The following is a 22,395-nucleotide window of genomic DNA, read 5'->3' as shown; positions in this document are numbered from 1 at the left end:
CATACCCGCCCACACACAGACACCTCTCCTATAAACACACTCACACACATGGACATTTTCACGTATGATTTTACGCATGAACTAATGTCTCCCCCCCCCTCACCTATGCTGTAGATGGCTGGTTTTGGGGTATTTTGGTGAAGTCATTTCTGTGTGTGTGTGTATGTGTGTGTGTGTGGTACCTGGTGAATTAATGACTGCTCTGCCTTGTCTAATGCAGGCTCCAGCTGAGCTGAACACGCGTTTAGCCAACAGCGCCAACATAAATTACATTTATCGCTGCATTATTATTGCTCAACGTGGCAGGCCAACAAACTGACGTGCGGTTTTTTTTTTGGAAACAAAATCCTAAAGAGGCGTATATTCACAAACTCCTAATAATTTGTCATATTTTCTGCCCTGCATCTTGTTTCTTCACCCTTTTTTTTTTTCCCCAGGAGCAATTAGTCCCAGAATTAAATTTAACGATGACAATAAAAGACATTTACAGTTGTTCAGAGCAGTCATTACCCCATAAAAAATTACAAGGCAGAAATAAATAAAATAAAAATCACATATTCATGACAAATTGCCTTCTTTAAAGGAGTTCAAATTGGACTGTTCCACTGGAGAAAACGAAAAAAAGGCACTTGAATAACAATCAAGTTTAAAATGCTCTGATCCAAACCACAATCCTCATCATGGCCTTGTGCGTCTGAACTGTCGGAAAATCGTTGCTCCGAATTAATTGGAAGGCGTCTTTGCTTGTGCGTTTTTTGGAAAATGCTTATTAAAAACAGCGCTCATAAGTTAAAATTCGTTGGCAGTTTGAGTCCTTGAAGTTTCCGACGAGAGACTCGAGGCCAGACAACTGCCGCAGCTCCGTGGATGATTAAGATCAGTGATGGACGTTCGCGTCGTCATTTTTTCCCGCTTACAGTTCGCGTCTATAGCGTAATTCTGTCTATTATCGGAACCATCGCCCGACTTTCTTCGAGCGCGTTCACTTGAATCGCTTCTGTTCCAAAAGAAAAAGAACCCCCACATTCCGCTCCTCTACATCTCGCCGGCGGGCCCGCGGGCGTGATGGACGCAGACTCACCACCACGAAGAGTCCACCCGAGGAGTGACCAGCAGCAGCAGCAGCAGACACGCGCAGTAAATCCTCGAGCCGGCACCGGGGGTCCGGCACCGGGAGGGAGACCGGGGCGGGAGCCGCGCCCCCGGCGCGCCACCGCAGCTCCGACTGCGCGTTGCGCGGAGGCTCAGAATCCTGTTGGAACCCAGCATGGCTCTGCGCTCCTCGGGCTCCTTTTTGTTTGTTTGTTTGTTTGTTTGCTTGTTTGCTTTTGCAACCGACCCACCCCCTCAAAAAAAAAGTTTCCAGAGAAAGTCTCAAATCAGAAGAAAAAGGTTTGATGCGATGTTCTGTCTTCCGCCCATTCAGAGAGAAGGCCTCGTCATCCAGCGTGTGGCTCCATGACGCGCGGCTGTCAGCGGAGGGACCGTCGCGCTCTCGGGGCCATGTGCGCACCAGACTCGGGGGAGCGCTTCTGGCTGCCGACAGGAGCTCTGTTTTACCTGTTTCACTGCCCCCGGTCAGCTCGACCACAGGCACACTTGTCCGCTGGTCCGTGCTCAGTTCGGCGGCAGGACGAAAAGAAAAAGAGAAGAGAGAGAGAGAGAGAGAAAGAGGTCTGATTGTAAGCTGCAGCCAGAGGTTGGTACAGATGCGGCGGTGCTGTCGTCTGCGTGACTCTGCGCTGGGTCGGATGCTCGCACCGGATCTCTCCTTTATCAGTGGATAGAGTCAGAGCTGCGAGAGAGAGAGAGAGATGAGGGAGGGAGGGAGAGAGAGAGAGAGATGAGGGAGGGAGGGAGGGAGAGAGAGAGAGAGAGAGAGATGAGGGAGGGAGGGAGGGAGAGAGAGAGAGAGATGAGGGAGGGAGGGAGGGAGGGAGAGAGAGAGAGAGAGATGAGGGAGGGAGGGAGGGAGAGAGAGAGAGAGAGAGATGAGGGAGGGAGGGAGGGAGAGAGAGAGAGAGATGAGGGAGGGAGGGAGGGAGGGCTCGCCGCTGATGGCTCCTCTCGCCCGTTGGGCAGATGTAGAGGTTACAGGGTTTGACTAGGAAGGAGATATGAAAGAGGGATGGATGGATGGAGAGGCGAGCCTGTTGGTGCTGCATGGGATGGGGGCTGATGATGAGGGGACGCTCCTTAAAGTGAGTTCATAGACAGAAATTATTGGAATTATTGACATCGACTTTATTTTAGGAACTGGATAATTAAATCAGAGGGGAAAATGTGTTTGATTTTTTCATATTTCACAAAAATCCTTTCTTATCCTTTTTTTTTCCCCAAATGTCAAATGCACCGAAATGCAAACATGCATATGTAGAACTTGATAATAAGAGACAGCTGCATCTGAATGTGCATGGTAATAGCAGTAGTTACTGATATACTGTGAATTATAGTTTATAGAAGAGGAGATATTCTGGGATATTTTTATCTAAATCTATTATCATTATTGTCAATTAATACTAATGTTCATTAACTAGCACATTTTCAGGATTCCATTTGATTGCACCACCTCACACACACCTGTTAAATGTTTAATGCGTAATATAGACCTTGTGTTACATCAACCTGCAAAAGGAATGAGGATGTTTTATTATTTTTTTATCCCTTTTGGCTAAATCTGGCACACTAGGATGCAGTCTGTGATGAAGAGATACATTAAGTCAAGCAAGTCAACCTCTGACATAATCTAAGTAATTACCATGAAAGATACTTATTTAAGTATTTATGTCTGCCGTCATGCATCTAAAGCTTAGCAGAAGTGAAAGTCGGAGGGGGAAAAAGCAGGGAATGTGGGACTGGGCGAACAGAGCCAAAACGTCCCGTGGAACAGCACTATGGCTTAAATATGAACCACATGTGTAAGAGACAGAGTGCTGAGACAGCGCTGGAAAAAAGCATGCAAACACACACACACACACACACACACACACACTGTATGTTATCCCTGGAGAGTGACCATCCTTACCTTTGTTCCCATGCGTTTTTGTGTGTATTTAGGTCGTTGCGAGGCTCGGCACTGTGCTATAACATTTGTCATCAAAAGTTAAAGCGTATGTTTGTCCTTGAACGGCTCCTGACAGATGACATTTTTGAGGATCTCAAAAAACAAATACTTTTTGACTCATTTGCAGACACCTCTCCATCAGATTTTTTTTTTTTTTGCCAGCATACACTCCGTCCTCCTTCAGGGAGTTTGTGATATTGGTTTTGAAAATACCACAGTTGATTCAGCTGACCCAGTAACACTAACAAACGAGTAAACAAATCAGGAAAATCCCTGTCGGAATTGAAACTATTAGAATTAGCGATAGCTGTCGCAAGCTGTTATTTCATCGAAAGCCTGAGAAAACAGCTCTAGTGTTTATGCCAAAGCGGCCGTTAAAGCTAAGCTCCTTTTAGAGACATTTGTATTTCTGCTTAGAGCTCGACAGGCAGACTGCTGTCAAAAATGACACGCACGCAGACACACACACACACACACACTTCAGCATTTTTAGAGACGTGCACAAGCATGGAGTGGAGTGGGTACAGGTTTGTGAGAGGCCGCGAGGTGAGGCAAAGACGCTAAGCTGTGGTGAATATTTGTGCACTGCAGCTCAGCTCACAATTTTCTGCTAAATCAAAAGGAATTAGGGAAGCACAAACACGGCTGAGTTATGCTCGCTCTCTCTCTCTCTCTCTCTCTCTCTCTCTCTCTCTCATGGGGCTGGACCTGGAGAAGACTTTCTCTCTCTCTCTTTCTTTCTCCCAGCCTGTGAACTTGACCCCGGCTTTCTCTTCATAAACAATAACAGAGTCAAGTGCCGTCTTGTCAGTTTGGAGGAAAAGTTTGCCAGATCTGGCAACCATCCCCTCAGAGGAAACGTAATGGTGTTGCTATGGCTAAAGGTTGCGCTGGGGTGAGGGGGGACATAGAGGTGAGATTTACAGAAGCAGGGGTTTTTGGACTAATCCAATTGATTTCTGTGCTGATACATTATAATCACTCAGGATTATTTGTGAAAAGAAAGTGTCTGTTAGAAAAGGGATTGGCTGAATGAGCCAGAGGCGTGTATTCCAGGTGGGAGAGTTTGACTAATGACACAGTAATGTGTCCCCCTGTGGGGATTATGATGTGGGCTGTCACCAGTCAGGCAGTCCAGGGATGAGCTCAGCGTGTATTCCCATCCCCTGGCAGGCTGGAGCGGGGAGGAAAGCCTGTTTTCAAGACTGGCTGAGTTCCCGATAACTTATGGGAAACAAACGGGCGAACTCAACACTGGGCAGGTCCATGAAGGGTATAAGGAGAAGGGACAGGTGCAGGGAGGGACAAAGTCAAAAAAAGAGGTGAACTGACACAAATTAAGGAAAGATGTTCAGTGTTACCACAGAGGCCATCCTTTTCCAACATCTCATACTAATAAAATGAGCTCCAGCCTAACAGCAACCTCAAAAAAACTTGATTGCAAGCACTTTCTTTGCTCACGCCATAGATGGTATTTTAAAAAGGACAAAGCGTCTCCACTTCCTCGTGTTGAACTTAAAAAATGAAGTCAAAATATCCCAGATACAGGCGCTGCCATCTTGCTCTGACGACGTCATTTGGGATCAGAGTGACAAATTGTTTTAAATGTTTGAACACCAATGACCAATGATTATCTGTGGAGGACATCGCAATAATCACCATCCTATATGTTTAAACTTTTTACCTCCACCAAGGAGGTTATGTGTTTGGTTGGTTTGTCTGTAGGCTTACTCAAAAAGTTATGGAAAATTAAGTTATTAATCAAAGTTAGGTCTCGACCATGGTAATGAGAGATGACATTTCAGAGGGATCCTTTTTTGAAGGTGAAACACCATATAGGTTGCCGTCTTCACTCTCTGAATCCACTTATCAGAGATGGATTTAGTACCATAATCATTTCTACATGTAGTTGTGATGATGGAAAAGACCAGGCCTAAGTGGCTGTTTAGATAATAATCAGCTGAAGAAACCCTGTAACATTATCCACACAGCTAATGAAAAGGTCAGAGTACATCACGGACCCTAAAAATACACTGTCCTTCTGTGACAGACAAGCCGCATTGTGCGTGTGCATGTGTGAGAACCAGATCTGTGATAATTTATTGTTCTGTAAATTTAGCTCTGCTGACAGAGATGGACTGCCTTGAACAAACACTGCGGCACTGGGACTCCAAAAGACTCTAAAACATTTGGATAGCCTTCGCAGAAGATGTCGCAGTCTCTACAACCCTGCGGTCCAAATGGTGGAACGAAAAGGCGAGTACACCGAGAGAAATGTTGTGCTTGCGCAGAGGCAAAGAAATTCTCCCATACCCAAAAGCGCTGCTACGTTATGTCACACTTGGCCACTTATTAGATCGTATAGCTCCTGCGAAGGGAAGCTTAGATGTTTTTGGTGATAACAATATGATTGACTGTTCACCAAGTTGCAGGATGATGCGGTCATGCTGCACAAATTGGGAGCATGCACACTCATGACCGCATGCTCATAGGCTCACACTCAGTCTATGAGTTCAAAGCAGGAGATGCAGATGACATCAAAGTGATATCCAGGACAGCTTGGCCTCCTTCATGACAAATGCCAGACATCGCTTCGTCAAAAACATGCCACAAAAGATGGGATACACTTAAAGCCATCTACTTTCACTCTCATATTTCCATTTCCAATGAAAATATAAAAATTTGTACAGCGTGAACATTTTTCAAAAATGAATCCAAGTTGAGATTTACCTTAATGGATGGTGCTCATTTTTACAGCAAAGTGACTCCCTGCTGCCTCTGAGAGGAACTGAGCTTGTGCTGAGTAGTTTCCCGTTTTAGTAGGGAACTGTCTGCGTGACGTACACTGCGGGTCATGGGCAGCTGGTCACATGGTGGCTAGCTGAGGTAGCACAGTGAACGGTGAATCAGTGGACTGAACCATGAGATAGTGAATCCTTTTTGAGTCATTGAGCTGAATGAGTGTAAAGAAATTATTATGATTATTTAATGCAGAGTGTTGCATATGTTTACTTCTCCCAGGTGTGATCAAAAAGCTGATCTGCAAAAGATTAACCATTTATATTACAGGAGATGTGAGGTGACGATGGCGTGTGTGAACAAATGTGTTTATGAGTGGGGTTTTTTTGCAAATAAAATCAAAATGGGAGTTATTTCAGGCAGTCAGGCCGTCTGCTTGTTACTGTCACATCCTGTCAGCAAAATATTTCCATAATGCCATACAGTCATAATCTGTCACCTTGAGATCATGATTTATAACTCAGATATTGGGATTTTGTGTAAGAAAATTGGACCGTTTTAATGTTTCCCATGCCTTTTCTGGACATTATCGTCTTTTCAGATTCAAAGTCAAAGAAAGTGAAAGGCAAAGTAAATTCTCAGCAAATTATTTTAGTTTAGGAACATTAAAGCTGCACTTGTTATTTCAACAGTGGATGAAATTATCATGCTTAATTTGAGCTTAACACTCTGCGGTTCCTTCCAACGCTACACAGCGTTGCAGCATTTTTCAGATACGATTTTGGTTTTATGGCCCGCAATGTAGTCCCACTGTCTGTTTACAACAACTGCAGTCAGCAAAAAAAACAAAAAAAACCTCTCACAGTCTTACTGAACACCTGCCCACCACAAAACACAGACAAAGTTCGCAACTATGTGTGGAACACAGTGAAGAATTTAGCCGCTATACAGAGCCAGATATTCCCCTCAGAGTCAGAGTCAAAACAGAGTGAATGTTGGACATGCAGTCACCACACAAATCATGCACATTTTATTCATGGCTAGTGGATGTGCAACAACTTAATAAGCTGGATTTGTAAATTAAAGCTTGTTGTGCAGCCTCAAGTGTTCAAAATGTTAGTTGATCCAGAAAGTAAAAGCAAAGAAGCGTCTCGTTGTCCGGAAGCAAGGTCCCGATTAGGTCTTAAGCCTCTTTGGTGTTTGTTTAGTCAGCTAAACCTCCCCACACTTTCACATTTCTCTCCCTTAAGGTAGTAAAATTAAGAACAGTTTTTGTTCCTGGTCCTGTTTTTTTAAATTTTTTATTATTGAATATATCTATTAACTTCGTAAATACCACACTTTGCCTTTAAACCAGCACCACTTCTCATGTTTCTAAAGGTATTTGGCAGAACGCTGTCAGTGAAACGCTGTCATGCGTTGCGGTTCTGTTGCTTCACTTTGCTTTCGCTGCGTTCGGTAGAAAGTTGAGAAAGTCCACCTGTTCGAGCGGTAGCGCAGGGCAGGCGCTAGCCAATCAAACCATGTTAATGCAATTACAGATCCTGTCTGACGTCAAACGTCAAAGTGAGCCAGGAGGCAACGGGTCAACCTGTTACATGTTCACCTGGTTGTGAAGTTTTATCTCCCATGTACTTCCCTTTGGCATCGCATGGACAGCTAATGCCACGTTAGTACAAAAGCCGGCTATGTTGTTTGTCCCAGAGCAGGAATTGTGATTGGTTGTTGTCGTTTTGACAATCGTCTCTTTATATGATCCCCGACTGACCGGATGATGTTGAGATCTTGGCTCTGTGGTTGGGGCCACACCATCTTCTGCGGGACTCCTCGTTCTTCTTGTCGTTAAAGATCATGCTTCCTTGGGATCGTTGTCCTGCAACAGAATTAATTGGATTGATCAGACGCCTTCCTGATGGTATTGCATGATGGTTAAGAATCTGAAACTTTATCTTAAACCAACCTCAGTGGCCGAATGTAAATATTATGAAAGTGACATATATGTCAATTTGAATATTTAGAGAGAAGCAAAACACAATCAGTAATGGTCATTGACGATTGATTGTTAAGCCAAATGTTTAATCAAAATAATTGTCTGAAAAAATATGCACATTTTAAAGGTTTGTTGTGAATATATATAGAGTGATCACACTTTCCCATGAATTTATATTTCTACAAATTGGCTAGAGAAAATAACAAAAGCATTTCCTTAATGACTCTCCCTGTGGCTGATTTGTATATTTTCAGGTCCATTAAACCCTCAGTCTAGACCATATTGTGATGGTTATATGAGTCCTGTCTGACCTGTGGTGGGAGGCGGCGTAGACTCTGTTTTGAGGCTGCAGAAACCCTGCTGTGGATGTTTTGTGAGCATTCACACCATGTGACTGACGTTCAGCCCTGCAGTGAAAGCTTCATGGGATACCTGGTGTTTTAGGCTGAATTCTTGAGCGTGGGCCATTATGGCCCTTTGGCAACAGGCTGTGTGGTGAGGGTTCTAAGTTGCAGGAGAGGTCCCTCCACTCTCTGAGTGATGAGAGCAGGGTTTAACCGGCTGCAGGTGCGCCCGAGACAGGCGGGTCGGGCCTTTGAAGTGGAAGCCAACTGGGACCCTGGCCCATCTCTGACCAGCAGCCAGCACAGACACATTCGCTTTCAATTAACACTCTCCCTTCTCTCTAGATCGCTGCTCTTATGCTCTGCGTTCTCTTTTTCAATACTCATCTATGCGTTCAGATGAAGAGAACCATTCAGCCTGAGAAGTGTGGTGCAATAATTTCAGTATGGTATTAGTCCTTTGAAAGTGAAAAACTTGCAAACTCGTCGATGTGCCTGAAATCACGACTATTCTTCAGAATGATTTTTTTTACCATCTTACTGCATTTGGGTGTGGGCTCATTTCTTCACCTCTCGCTTACACTTCATGAAACTTCTCATGTCACAGGGCCAATGTTAAGCATCCAGAGAACTCTGAGTCCTCAAATCTATTGTTTTCTCATTTATCTTTATGTGATGAAATCATGGATCTCCTCACTCCCATGCTCTGTCATGTGAACAGAACACTTCCTGCTATTTGCCGCTGCTGAACAAGATTGCAAAAAAATCATATTAGAGAGAAATAAATGCAAAATGCTCCAGTTGATTATTGGCTTTTTTTCATCAAAACGTATATGCCCAAATATGAGTATGTATGTAAGCACGCATGCACACATCTCATTAAAGAGAGTGAAACAGAGAAATAAATGGCTGTTTCGATGGTAAGCTCCCTGGAGGCAGCTACATCTGGCTCCTGTTAGCCACAAGCGTATAAAAATCAAATGTGGTTTACTCTCAGGCATTCTGCACTAGAGGCGCACACACACATACACACACACACACACACACACACTCTGGGAGGTAGGACTCCAGCATGGTGGTCACCCCCACCAGTCGCAGTCTCCCCAGTACCCAACTCCAGTGAACTCAGCAGACATCAAGGGGCTCAGACAGGGTCTAGTATTCAAGGCACAAACAGTAGCAGCCACTCATATAGTCTCTTTATAAAATATTAAACCCGTAAAAACCCTGGGGATACTTGTCTGTCGAGCCTCTGACAATATGTCTGAGCGAGAGTGGGGCGTGTCAGTAATAAGTTTTAGTTCGGAAAAAAAAATTACTTTTAACTCATAGATGCCGTAACATACCCAAATGAGACACAATATAAGGAGAAATGATAATTCAAAAATATGCTGTATTCAATTTTAAAGATAGTCCTGTAAGAGGACTATGTCATTTAGACATATATTATCTTGTATGGTGATCAAATCACCAAGTATCACAGTCAAACTTTCTCCTGGGTTCGGTCTACCGTATGTATCAGTATTGTGTGAAAGCCAAGTTCATTCTGAGCTGGGTTGTCCACTTATCATAAGGTCAGGGGTTTGATTCCCGCTTAATCCACTCCACAATCCAAAGTGTCCTTGGGTAAGACTCTTAACCCCAAAGTGCCGCTGATGGCTGTGCGGGCAGCGTGTGAATGAGTTGCGTGATTAACAGACAAATGAAGTCAAAGTGTACGACAATGATGAATTAATCACTCACTTTGACTAATCTAACAGAAGAAAATTACATATTACATCTAAGGGAATGTATTCTGTAAACTAAATTGAAAAACGTTTTTAAATTAACACTTTATTTCTTATTACAGTATATACTTTCCTTAGTGACCTACTTTATTCCACAGTGTAGATTGAGCCATAAGTCAAAGACTCAAAATCAAACGAGGGGGAAAGCATGCTACTGTACCAAACACGCATGATAAGATGAGTTCATCAACAGGATATTAGAGACACCAACGCAATAGCGCGTGAACTCAGACCAGGCTACTGCTACATTCCAGACCTCAAAACAATTCCCAGTACACTCGGTGACACAGGGCTGTGCAATGCTTCACTAAAACCCTGACTCACTGATCGAACAGTTATCGCCACCGTAGCTGGTGATGGAGAAATCGCTGACACGCCTCACACTCTGTGGTGAGTGCAGAAGTTGACGACATAATTAGGAAAAAAACTTTCAAAAGCAAAATGCAAGAAATCAGGTTGATTGTGATTAAGGCTATGACGTCCACAACAGTTTAATGTTGTTTCTACAATTTTCCGGTGCTCTGGCTGCGTCTAAATGTCACTGAGGTCAAAGCCAGCTCATCCTGTGCGTTCCTCCAAGCCCAGCAGGCATGTCTGAAAGACTATGTGACCCTGTGAGTCTTTCAATTTCCTACCATGGTAAATCCTGGACCCAAAGAAAAAGCGATCTTGATTTCAGCTTGGGTGGGATGGAAAGTACTTCAATAAGTTTTGTATTATTGATATTAGCCCGTAATGTCAGCAATATCACCGGTATTCAAAACATAGTGGTTCCATGATTCAACAAGATAAAGATCGTACAGATGATTGTATGTGTTCTGTCTTTGGAAAAGTTTGAGTGCTGGCATTATCTGAAGCCTTTCCTGCACACACTGCCCTCGGTGAACTAGTGACACCAGTTAACCAGCTCCATACATAAGCCTTTGTGTCGGCCAGGCTGAAAAAAAAGAGACTGTCGGCATCAGAATGAAAACGTTTTCTTGGTGAAGAACACAGGTTTTCACGCCATATTTTAACAATATTTGTGTCGTGGCCAACTAAAGCAGTCCAGTAAAAGCTGGCACATCTTTGGCAGCTGGCTGGCACTTGTCCTGGGCTGTCAAGAGTGAAATGTTGCCCTTATGTCAGCTCTCAGTAAACGCCACTATCTCTGACTGTGATGTATGGGCGCTCTCGTCATCTTTGGAGATCTAACACACAGCGAGATACACCAGGGCTTAGATCAGCCTCTGGACTGCTTCAAGGGCCTGCAAGCATCTCCCGGCCTGTTGTTGCCAGGTTTCAGTGGATGGTGAGGATGAAAGAGCTCAAGGGCAATGTACCGCTGGCAGAAGGGGAAGCACTCAGATCCTGTAACTTAAGAAAATTGGTCCGTGTGATTGATACATGATCTTTTATGACATGATTAGATTGTTACGGATGCATCAATGTCTAAGAAACATTTTTACACTGCAACTTGTCAAGAAATACTTTGTGGGGGCTGTAAAGTGTTGTGGTTCCCCTTCCAAGGGTGTCATCTGGTACACAAGTTCTCGCTAATCTTTGTTTTTTGGGGAAATATTGGAAGAAAAAAGGATCAGAGTCACTAGTTTAATGTATAACAATGCAGTGTCTTTTATAAGCTTGTCATTTGACAAATTTCAATCGTAACTAAAAACTAAAGCTGGTAAATAAACATGAAATATATCTGAAAATATTGTGAAGTTGAAGTGTGAAGTAGCATGAAATGGAAATACTCAAGTATCTCAGCCCGCCCTCCCCTTAGAGTCCCTTAATGTGGGGCTGACTGGCCCAACAAACCTCCATCCTCACACACAAATGTTGCAATGCCTGGACGTCTCACCGTGTTCGTCTAAACCGAGTCCAAGATCCTCCGTGATGGTTTTCTGTCTGAACACTGAACACTCTCACTCGGACATCACCTTAACCCCCACTGTTTTCCCAAATCACATATGGCCATGATTATTATTGAGTGAAATTGAAAAAAATATATATATAGAAGTTATTGAAAACTTCAGTTATTATTTCTTTTAATAATTGGTTCATTGTCTTATCAGTGAAATATCATAGAACAGTGTATCTAGTGTTTATGCTAAGCTAAGCTAACTCTCCTGGCTCCAGTTTCATATCTAATGGACATATATCAGAGTGGTATCAGTCTTCTCATCTGGTTTTCGAAAAGAAAGTGTGTTCTTTCTCAAAATCGTCAAAGTATTTTTTCAATTACAAAGTGATTTGAGTAGCATCATAACTCTAATTTCCAGTGAACAACTTGAAATGAGTTTGGATTTTCATATTATGCCATCTTCATCTAGGTAGGTCGAGCATGAGAGGAGGACAGAGCCAGATTACATCTGAGTTTACATGGCGTTGCATGGGCGGCAAATTAAAGGTCTTGCAAAATCCCGCAGACTGCCTTATCAGCCTGCTCTCTGTGGATTTGAAACAGACGCTCGCTTCCATGTTCGCTGTGTATGTGTACATTTGTGCCCCGTAGCAGACTGTTAACAGGGGGAAACACATGTCCACATTAAGCAGTTTCACTGATCAAGCTGATATGACTGGAGATGAAAGAACGAAGCGGGAACTCGTCCCCCCCAAGTGCGGCTGCTGCGAGCTGTCAGCAACAATACTCACTGAGCGTACTCATGTTTTCATTAAAAGTGTATGTGAATTTAACACTCTTTACAAGGCAGAATGAAATACAACTTTGAGATGATCAGAGTAGGTATCATTGATTTGGACGTGGGTTTTTCAGGCATATGATATTCATTTTTTTGTGGCAGAAACACAAGGGCCTTCACAGGGCTTTGTAAAAGTCTCCAGAATGAGAACAATGAACAGGAAAGAAAGGGAAAGGAGAACCGAGGAGTGACTGATTGCAGGGCATCAGACCAAATGGGAACCAGAGACTGCGAGATGTCAGAGCTGCTATGGATTTATACTTTACCTGCTCCCCTGAGATCTGCCACACATACACCGCCCTGAGCAGAACAAAAGTGGGGGAGAGAGAGAGATGTGAAAAAGTATGGGCACGGGGTCATGGGTCAGACAGTGCGAGAGGATTAGCATAAGAGGCCTACAAAGATGAGTGAGACATGGAGGGCCAGAGAGTGAGAGGGGCCGGGTCTGAGGAGAAAACAGCAACATCAGCTCAGCTGGGTCTTATTTAGATAAAACTTTTGTTCTATGAAAGGAGCCCTGTACACCCGCCTGTACATCTGTCCACCGCATGTTGGACTGCAATGGGTGGGCTGCCCTTTTCTGCCTTTGCCCTCTCCCCGCTGCCCTGTATCTCTCCCTTGGGCAAACAACCGTTCAAACCACCCTGTATATGCTGAAGAAGAAAGGGTACCCCCAGGGAACATACTGATACTCCTCATTCAGTATTGAATGATTTCCTTCAGAATTTCAAACTGCAAAAAAAAAAAAGGATCCCCCGTGAAAGTGATACTGAATAGGTTGTTTCAGTTGATTTGCCCACTTGGCCGATTCAGAACAAGATCTTCTCAAGAAACTACAGTATAAGTCTGAACAATAGGGAGACACAAGACCTCCTTCATTAACCACCAGAGGGCACTACTTCCCCAACAGTTGCACACTGACAACACCAGTCTCGAAAATGTGGAAAAATCATCAGAGAAATATATATCACCACATCATTTACAAGGCAGTTTTTCTTCCCACTTAAAAAAGACACATCTGAGCCCTGTACTACCGTCATAGATGTCTCTAAAAAATAATGCACAGACATAAGTGTGTTAGAGGAAACAAACATCCACTGCATTGTCCACCAAGTAGCAACCCACCATGACCATGATGTCACTCGTTGGTTTGTGAACTGTCGTTTTGGAGCCTCGAGTTTAGCATTTTTGCCAGCGCCATCTTGTTTTTTTGAGACCAGAAGTGAGGCTTGAAACTGGTGTTTGAGACCACAAACTCCTCAGGAAAATGTTTACTGACATTATAAATCAAGTGAGATGTATGGTCTTCATTTCTTCATAGAGAAAACTGACTTATTTTTGTGGAGTCGCCCTCTGCTGCTCATCGGAGAGAATGCAGATTTCAGTCACTTCCGCAATTGGCTTCACTTTCTGGACCTGGTGACTAGGTCCATTTCTATATACAGTCTATGATTGCCACCACATCATAAAACGGACGAGTTTGCCTTTCACATGTGCCGAACGCAGCAGGAGATAGTCAGACGCGGTCACACCCACAGGAACATTTTCGAAATGTGTGTTTTAGTTAACGGTCACTCACTCGCTGCAAATCTTCTGGAGATTTTCCTGCTGAATTCTCCGGAGCAACACTTGCGGACATTTGTGTTCGCACATACTGCCCTTCCAAAACATTTCAGGAAAATGTCAGGACTTCAGTGCATGTCTGATAGCAGCTTCAGATAGACTGGCCTTGTACAGTAGTAGGGATGCTCGATTGACACCTTCCTATACAGATTCACTTCTCATCAACAAGGGGGACAGGTGGAGGTCATAGGAAGTGGTACAATGACAACATCAAGATCATACTCAAAAAGTTCCACATAGAGTAGAAAAAAGGACAGGCAAGGCTCAAAACAGAACAAGAGCTTTATGAAGTGGAAATCTGACAAGCTGACTCTCCACCTAGAAATCCCATTTAGCTCAAACCACAAGCAGCACAGAGTATTTATCATGCCAGCATCCTTCCTATCAGTGCTGTATATGTGTCTGGTTCGCTGCCGTATGTCCAAGACATTCCAGTGTTTCCTCTAGCCATTGGCCAGTGGGGAACTTACCACCACCCTCCGAGTAGAAGACAAATACAGCCTCTGTCTGATTGACTGGGTTTGTCCCACCGCAGACAGCTTGTTGAGAGCACGGCATGAAACCACCAAGTGTAACTGACAGACACACATGACAGGACATGCCTCGGTCCACCAGCTAACAGACCGTGGAGCTGCGAACTGTTACTTTGACTGAAGGCTGGTCTGAATTAGGGCCCCTCGCCCCCGCCGCAGACCTCAGACCTCGATCCAAACCTAATTCATGTATAAATCACAGCTGGCCAGGTGATTTCTAAATCCTGACATGTGTTTCTTTTCAATGGCCAACTTAGCCTATCTCTCACTCTTTCTCTGTAACTCGGCCTCGCCTGCTCTCCCTCAGCCCACAATGAATTAACTCACTTTGTAAGGAAGAGATGCAAAGGGGCGTGCGCCAGCAGTGCATATTTAACACTAAGTTAACACACCAGGGGAAATATCACACAACTGGCGAAAAAGTAGCGCCAAGCATGACACAAGTGTCTTTAGTAGTTTCGGACCAACGCAGTTGTGATTCACCTGTCCGGCGCCCATGTTTAAAAAGCAGATATGCTTCTGAGAGCCTATGGGCGTGTTTATGTTGAAACGATGTGCAGGATATTAATATGTGCCAACATACAGGTGCACGACATGCATATTACATACACGGATGATCTGCACATGGGAAATGGTTTCCTCTGAAGGAAAGTGTTCTCTTTTATTACCTGACAAATTCATCCAAAAAGCAATCCACCAGGGCGCGACTGCAAGCAAGCATACTTGGCTTTCAAAGGGAACATGAGATGGCACTGTTTTATGGCGTGTTACATCCAAAACACACCCATGAATTAATTAAAAGAGTAAGTACAACCCTTTTGAACCATGCGCCTGGAGCAGCAACTATTTTTTTCCCATGGTTAAACTCGCAGAATTGGATTTGGACACGTGCTAAATGCACTTACTCCATTCACTTTAGTCCATGTGCTCAGATCGTTAGAGTAGTGCCCCCGGGCGTCACAGACAAGGACTCACCTAAACACAGCTGTAAAATCTTTATGGATATGTCAACCAAGCTTTCACACTATATAGGCATCATCAAAGATAGATATTGCTTCAGCTGATTACTCTGTTAACAGCTGATAGTATATCAGCCACAGCACACAGATGACTTGCTTAATACCCTCTGAGAATCCTCGGCAGATAGCTGACATGAGTGAGCACGTAAATTTATTATGTACAGGAAATCGTGGACATAATAGCGTGAAAGAATTGTGACATGACATGAGCAGGTGTGTCAGTGTGTGTGTGTGTGTGTGTGTGCGTGTCTGCGTGTGTGTGTGTGTGTGTGTGTGTGTCTGCGTGTGTGTGTGTGTGTGTGTCTGCAGATATGTCTGTGGTATACACTAGCTGAAAGGTCTAACTGGCTTCATCTAAAAGTCCTTAGATAGTATTAAAAGGTCACTGGACTACCAGACAGCATGTTGGTATGACTGTTTGAGGAGAAGCATATCCAGATGTGTGCTAGCATGCATGCATGCAGAGGCCTAATGGCCCACAGTGACTTTCTCCAATTACACAACACACAAACACACCACAGCAAAAGAACACATGAGAGCTCTGTCAAAAGAAACTCCTCAGGCCCCCTCACAGGAAGACCCCATTACAGCGTGTGCGTTGATAAAAATGGTCCCCCTATCTGCCCTGTGGCTCCCCGATAGCCATCTCCTCCCCTCAGTGGGTTCCTACTGAAGCTGCGCAGGTCCGACTGTTTAACTGGCCCCCAGAGAAACAACATAATAGGAGTTAAGGAGCCTGTCTATGCTCCAGATAAAACAAATGTACCTTTACTTAATGCCAGATTTCACCATATTGCTCATGGGCACACACGCACATATTGGCATTCTATGTTTTAAATGAGTTCAGTGATGGCAGAATAGTGGCATAATTTGTGTGTGTCTGTATGTGTGGGAGCACTCGTGATTTTGATACTGATTTAATCTGACATAGGCAGACATTGAAAAGCCAAATAAAGGTTGATTGTTTTTGTAAGATAAGATCAGATATTAATATATGCAGAATAAAGGGAGGTACACATGAAAATGTGTGAAAAAAATTGTAGGCCATCTGTATCCATATCTGATTTCGGCCATGAACCATGGAGAGTGTACGGAAAACTGGGTCCAGAACTTTTTGTCTGCTGTTCACATATGAAGCATAGAGCGTCTGTGTTACAGTTATACATTAATGTGAAAGTATTGGTAATAGCGGGTGCGTCACACTGCAAGCAGAAACAAAAATGTACCAGGAATAACGATTAATGGTTTAATAACAGTGCATTTAATGTGTGATTAGGCATGATAATAGAGTGTGATAAAAATTAGGCCTTTCTGTGTAGAGTTTGCATGCACCTCCGTTGTCTCTGTGTGGGTTCTCCCACAGTCCAAAGACGTGCAGGTTAGGTTCATTGGTGAAATTAAACATGAATGATTGTTTGTCTCCATGTGTCAGCCCTGCAATAGACTGGCGGTCTGTCCAGGGTGTAACCCGCCTCTCAGCCAATGTCAGATGGGATTGGCGACCCTCCAAGAATGAGCGGTATAGTCATTGGATGAGTGGATAATTTGCACTGCAGCAGACAGTAATTATCCATTGATCATTCTCTCTGTTGAGCATTTAGTCCGTGAAACATCATAAAACAATGAAAAAATGTATTTTTTCTTTCCAGTAAGTTTCACCTTCTTCAGTGTACAAGTGTTCAGTCCACTAGGACCTGGAAGAAGGATATCCCGTGGAGAACAGTGATTGCAGCGGTTGCACGGTTTGAACTGGTTGCAGAAATGGTTTGGGTCAGTCTGCTGTAAGTGTTCCTGTGTTAATCACACACACACACTGCTGTCGCTCCATAGCTTCACCAGCGATGTGTGAGCAGTTGGACATTCTGAAACATCATTAACATTCCTTCTAGTCTTAGAGAGAAGGCATCAATTGATCATTTCACAGTCTTCAGACTCAACATTTTCAGATGAGCACGACTTCCATATGCCGCCTTTGCGCATGTAACACTGCATCTGCCACATAAGGATGCAATACTATGATGTCTTGTTACCCTGGGAGTTGAACTGGGAGCCTGTATTTCCCCTTGCAGTTGGAGCAATCTCATCATGACATAATAATGCAGATGAATGGCCCTGACCTGGCAGACTCTGCTCCATCACTGCTAATGGACGAGAAAAGTCATATTTCACGTCTTGTGCAACTCCACTCGGCAATCACTCTTGAATGACAAGGTCGTGCACCAAGACAGCCTTTGTTTTTCTGATTGATCAGTATAAAAGCATTACTCGTATGACAGTGAAAGAAACAATATGCCATATATATATATTGGTGTCACTTTCGCCCTCCTTAGATCTGTCTCCCTTCACCCTCTCATTCCAGTGGCTCTAATCAGCCTTAGGACCAGTCTTGGGGTCGGCACTTCACATAGAAAAATATATCAGTACATCAAACCGCTTTGAACTGACAGCGATTATGAAATTCTCTTGGGCAAACGTACAGCAATATTGGTCGAGCAATTCAGATGTGTGTGGTTTAAGAGTGCATTGCTGCTAGGTTTGAGCTTCGTCCTCTAAAATTTGACGTCCACTTTTTTCAGATAAAAAGGTAATTCCCTCCGTTTAGAACCTTCACTCTCGGCTTTCCCAACCAGTAAATTGTGTTGATAGCCTCTGCGGTGGGATTGACATTCTCGGTTAGTTACACCGTGTGATGCCGCTGGTGGTCGGTCCGTCCTCATCTTTGTGGGAAAAGTTTCAACCCATATCTATCTATCTATCTATCTAATACCGTTTCCTTTGTTCTGATTTTCCCTCTCATCTCTTCTTCTATCTGGCACACTCCTCTTCTTTGTTCACCTGTCATACTCCACCTTTTCCCAGAATGACGCATATTGAACCCCTCGGAGAGGCGAGCAGAGGTCATACCATGCCTCCTAGCAGCGCTAAGACCTGGCCACTGAGGTTGCAGCTGTTCCCTGGACCCAACTACTGGCAGGTTGCAACGCCCTTCTGGCGAACGTAGAGCAGTCCACGAGCCCTGGGATACGTGCTTCTGAATTTACCCCCTGGGATATTTCACAAAAGGCCAGCTGGGAAGTCGGCGGGAGCCAAGAAGAAGGTGAGGGGGTTGGAGGAGAGGGTAGATGGAGAAAGCAGAGGAGTAAGCGATGATATGGGTAACACATGGAGAAGGATTAAAGAAGTGAAGGTTCTGATTTGTGTGTGAGAAAGAGGGAGAGGAAGAGTTCCAGAGCAAGATAGTGGGACAGTGTGGGTAGAAGGATGGGATGCATACAGACCAACTCTTTGTTTCCATTTGGTCTTATGAATCCATGATGGCAATATTTGAAATTATTCTCAAGCAAGGTGGTTGAAAATTAAATGGACATTTCTGGAACAACCTCTGCCTGCGTCTCATCCTACCTCTCTAACAGCATTTCATTTGAGTCATTCACCTCTTGAACTGCACAGAGACAGTGTGTGACACAATGTGGTGTAGCTCAAGGATCAATCATCGGACCGCTTCTGTTCTCACTGTGTCTGTTGCCATTGGGTCTCGTTATTTTTTACGCAGACGACACACAGTTAAATCTCTCCGTCGAGTTCTCAGAGTTCGGCAAGCTGGCCGCACTACAGAGCTGCTTCGCTGATGTAAGAGATGAGGTTCTCACGAAAAACGCTTCGCAGTAAAACTCTGACAAAACAGAGGTCTTTGTCTTTGACCCTGAGCACCTCCGTAAACAAATCCAGCCACTGCCTGGCCCCCTTACTACAGATATCAATGTTGTCTTTTTCGCAATCCGAAAAAAATTATTCACACTTTTATATCTTCACGCCTGGATTATTGTAATGCTTTGATCACCTGCCTTAATGTTCGGGCTGCTGCTCCGAGTCGGACTGTGCAGAACTTTGCCGCCAGGCTCCCAACCAAGGCCAAACGCACTTCTGACATCTCCCTGGTTTTAGCCTTTTTGTACTGGTTACAGGTATTCTTTTGAATTCATACCAGAACCATGCTCATTACTTACAAGGCCATACTAAACCAGCCGCCTTAGTACATCTTCCCTCGTTACAGTCCCAAAAGGTTTCTGAGATCTGTTTCAGGCCTGGTAGTCTGGGTTTAAGTCAAAGGGATCCTGCTGACTCGCTCTCATCTTCTGAATCATGTCTCAAAACACATTTTTATGGAATTCTTGTCTGAGAGCTCGGCTTACTTGTCTCCAGAATACAGCTCAGTCTTTTCCTTATATTTATTTTTTTCCATATGGATAATTTTAAATATCTATTTAAATGTATTTTGTCTTTATTTTTATTTCTTTGATACCCTTCACTCAAACAAATTTGTGTGCCCATCTTGATAAGTGCTGTACAAATAGAATTGTATATTCATTGTTGTTATTATTTTTATTATATTATTTTTATGATTATTTTTGTTGTTGTTGTTGTCATTGTTGCTGCTGCTGCTGCTGTTATTACTACTAATGAGTGAATTTAAGAATTACAACTATGTATTATATTGAAAATTACTTAATAATTATGAATTAACTATTAATTTACCTACGACACTTCTAGCAATTGATTCTACAGTTATATTTTGACCTATACAGTACATATGTAAACAGGTTCTAAAGGGACAAAGATTCAGGCTTTTTTTGCAACACTATATGAAGACACTCAGTTATTAACAGGAAAGAAAAGCACTCGAATGAAAATGGTCAAAATATTTTCTCAAAAAAGCAAATATTATATATTATATTACCCAAAGGCAATGAGAAAACAAAAAATATTATGCCAATCTATTATATATTAAAAACTAAATATGTCAATTGTAGTACAAAAATATTAATTGGCCAGAAAAGGTGTCCCTTCAATGTGATCCAACATAAATAAATAAAACTAAAATAATTTTTGTCAAAAGATTTTGTCTCCAAACTACTATATAACTAAATGTTTTGTCCTCTGTTTTGTCAAATGAAATAATTTAGCTCTATTTATCTCTGTATAGTGACCCAGATAGTTCCATCCACAAACAATCAAATGACTTTTTTTTCTCCAATTTACTGTACAGCTATCCCTCAAAAATCTTTACAAGTGTTTGAATATAAACATAATTAATTATGACATTGCATTTGTTTTAGTTTTTGGTTTATTACAGAAATTACCAATGTTCCCTCCACAAGTTAATTTCTCTATGAACAATGAAGCACAGTTGAGGACCAACCTCATATTTTATGACTTTATGACTTAATTCCTCCGAATAAAACATATTTCTCCCCTTTTTTAAGTCCATATTAAACTGCTGCGTGCATGTGTGGACTTTACATTTTTGAAAGAGACTTTCCTTAAAGAATTAGGATACACATGCTGTAAAGCTGCATGAGTTAACGTACACTTCCAAAACTTTATATTGAAAAATATTACATTACCGAGGTGATATTGGTACTATTACACTGCACGTTATGTGCAATGAAGTGAGTACTGAACTGTTATCTCGTATTGTTGGGAAGAGAGGGACCCCTACTGGAAAATGAGGATTTTAGGTGATCAAACAACTAAACTTTATGAAAGAAAAAAAAAGGAGGAAGTAGCATTTTTGTCTCATAAAGTCCTGCCTGAAAAATGTTTTTTCTTTTTAAATTTCTTTAAAATATGTATTTGTCCTTTTGAAATTATGCATTTGTCATTTTATCCTCAGTGAGTAAGGTGTATCACTAGTTCCTTTCTTATGGATATTTAGTTTTGTGATTCCTTTTTCACAATTTCTTTTAATTCATGCAGTTGAGTGATGGAGAGCTGCATGTTATACATTCCAAGATTTCACATTGTTAGTAGCTGCAACAGTTGTTCTTGGTGATGTCAGACTGTGTTCCATAAAAGGTGAATAATGAATAATGCGATGATGTCTGAGAGAGAGTCGATGCTCACTGAAACAATTCTATTTTGTTTGGTTTATACTCTGTATTTTTCTATTATTTTGTTTCCTTTCTTGACATCTGACTAACTGTCATGTAAAAATTGCTGGTTGTCATTATGCCAGAGAATAGTTAACAATTTTCTGCTCTCACTCAGTAAATAATAGAAGAAAATGGAGCTTCAGGACCCTTTTCATGAATTCTTGGATACTTGTGAAACCATCCATGGGGTTTTCACCTCTGAAAAACTAATGCTAACACATGTATGGTTCTCAAGGTCTAGTGATGCAATGTCATTAGTAAAGCAAGTTTATTACCTTGTCTCATCCTCATCAAAGGTCAAACGGGCCCCATATAGAGGACAGATTGCATCTAAGACGACCTTCTTCCTCTCTGTTTCTCTCTGTTTCTCTCTCTCTCTCTCTCTCTCTCTCTCTCTCTCTCTCTCTCTCTCTCTCTCTCTCTCACTCTCACACTCTCACACACACGAACACACACACACACACACACACACACACATTGTCGACTGACTGGTTGGTATTCCTCTGTTGGACCTAATGGCTTCCAGTGCTGAGAAGATAGAGCCCTAACTCATACTGACAGGACAGATTAGCACACAGGACTTAAACATGAGTGGTACAAGTCAAAGGTCAATACACAGAGATGTAAACTGCTTGTGTGTGTGTGTGTGTGTGTGTGTGTGTGTGTGTGTGTGTGTGTG

General features: G+C 42.8%; 1 protein-coding gene and 1 long non-coding RNA gene across 3 annotated transcripts in view; one reads left to right on the top strand and one right to left on the bottom strand.

Annotated features, from left to right (window-relative positions):
- The window catches only part of LOC118316703 (protein Wnt-2b), a 14,797-nt gene extending 8,901 nt beyond the window's left edge, over positions 1-5,896 (bottom strand). The window contains exons 1-2 of one of the 2 annotated variants that reach the window (XM_035644794.2): positions 5,795-5,857; positions 1,082-1,795 (exon numbers count right to left, since the gene is read on the bottom strand). In XM_035644794.2, coding sequence (XP_035500687.1) covers positions 1,082-1,269 — 188 coding nt within the window. In that variant the 5' untranslated portion in view covers positions 1,270-1,795; positions 5,795-5,857. Of the gene's footprint in view, positions 1-1,081; positions 1,796-5,794 lie in introns of both variants that reach the window. The other variant, XM_035644796.2, reaches the window with a different exon arrangement.
- The window catches only part of LOC118316724, a 43,343-nt gene extending 20,948 nt beyond the window's left edge, over positions 1-22,395 (top strand). Inside the window, exon 4 of the long non-coding RNA XR_004795247.2 lies at positions 5,184-22,395. This is a non-coding gene — a long non-coding RNA (uncharacterized LOC118316724). The remainder of the gene's footprint in view (positions 1-5,183) is intronic.

Source organism: Scophthalmus maximus, chromosome 3 (assembly GCF_022379125.1).
Source record: "Scophthalmus maximus strain ysfricsl-2021 chromosome 3, ASM2237912v1, whole genome shotgun sequence".
Classification (NCBI taxonomy): Eukaryota; Metazoa; Chordata; class Actinopteri; order Pleuronectiformes; family Scophthalmidae; genus Scophthalmus; species Scophthalmus maximus.
The sequence above is the reverse complement of the archived record's forward strand: the minus strand, read 5'-3'. Positions and strand labels throughout refer to the sequence as shown.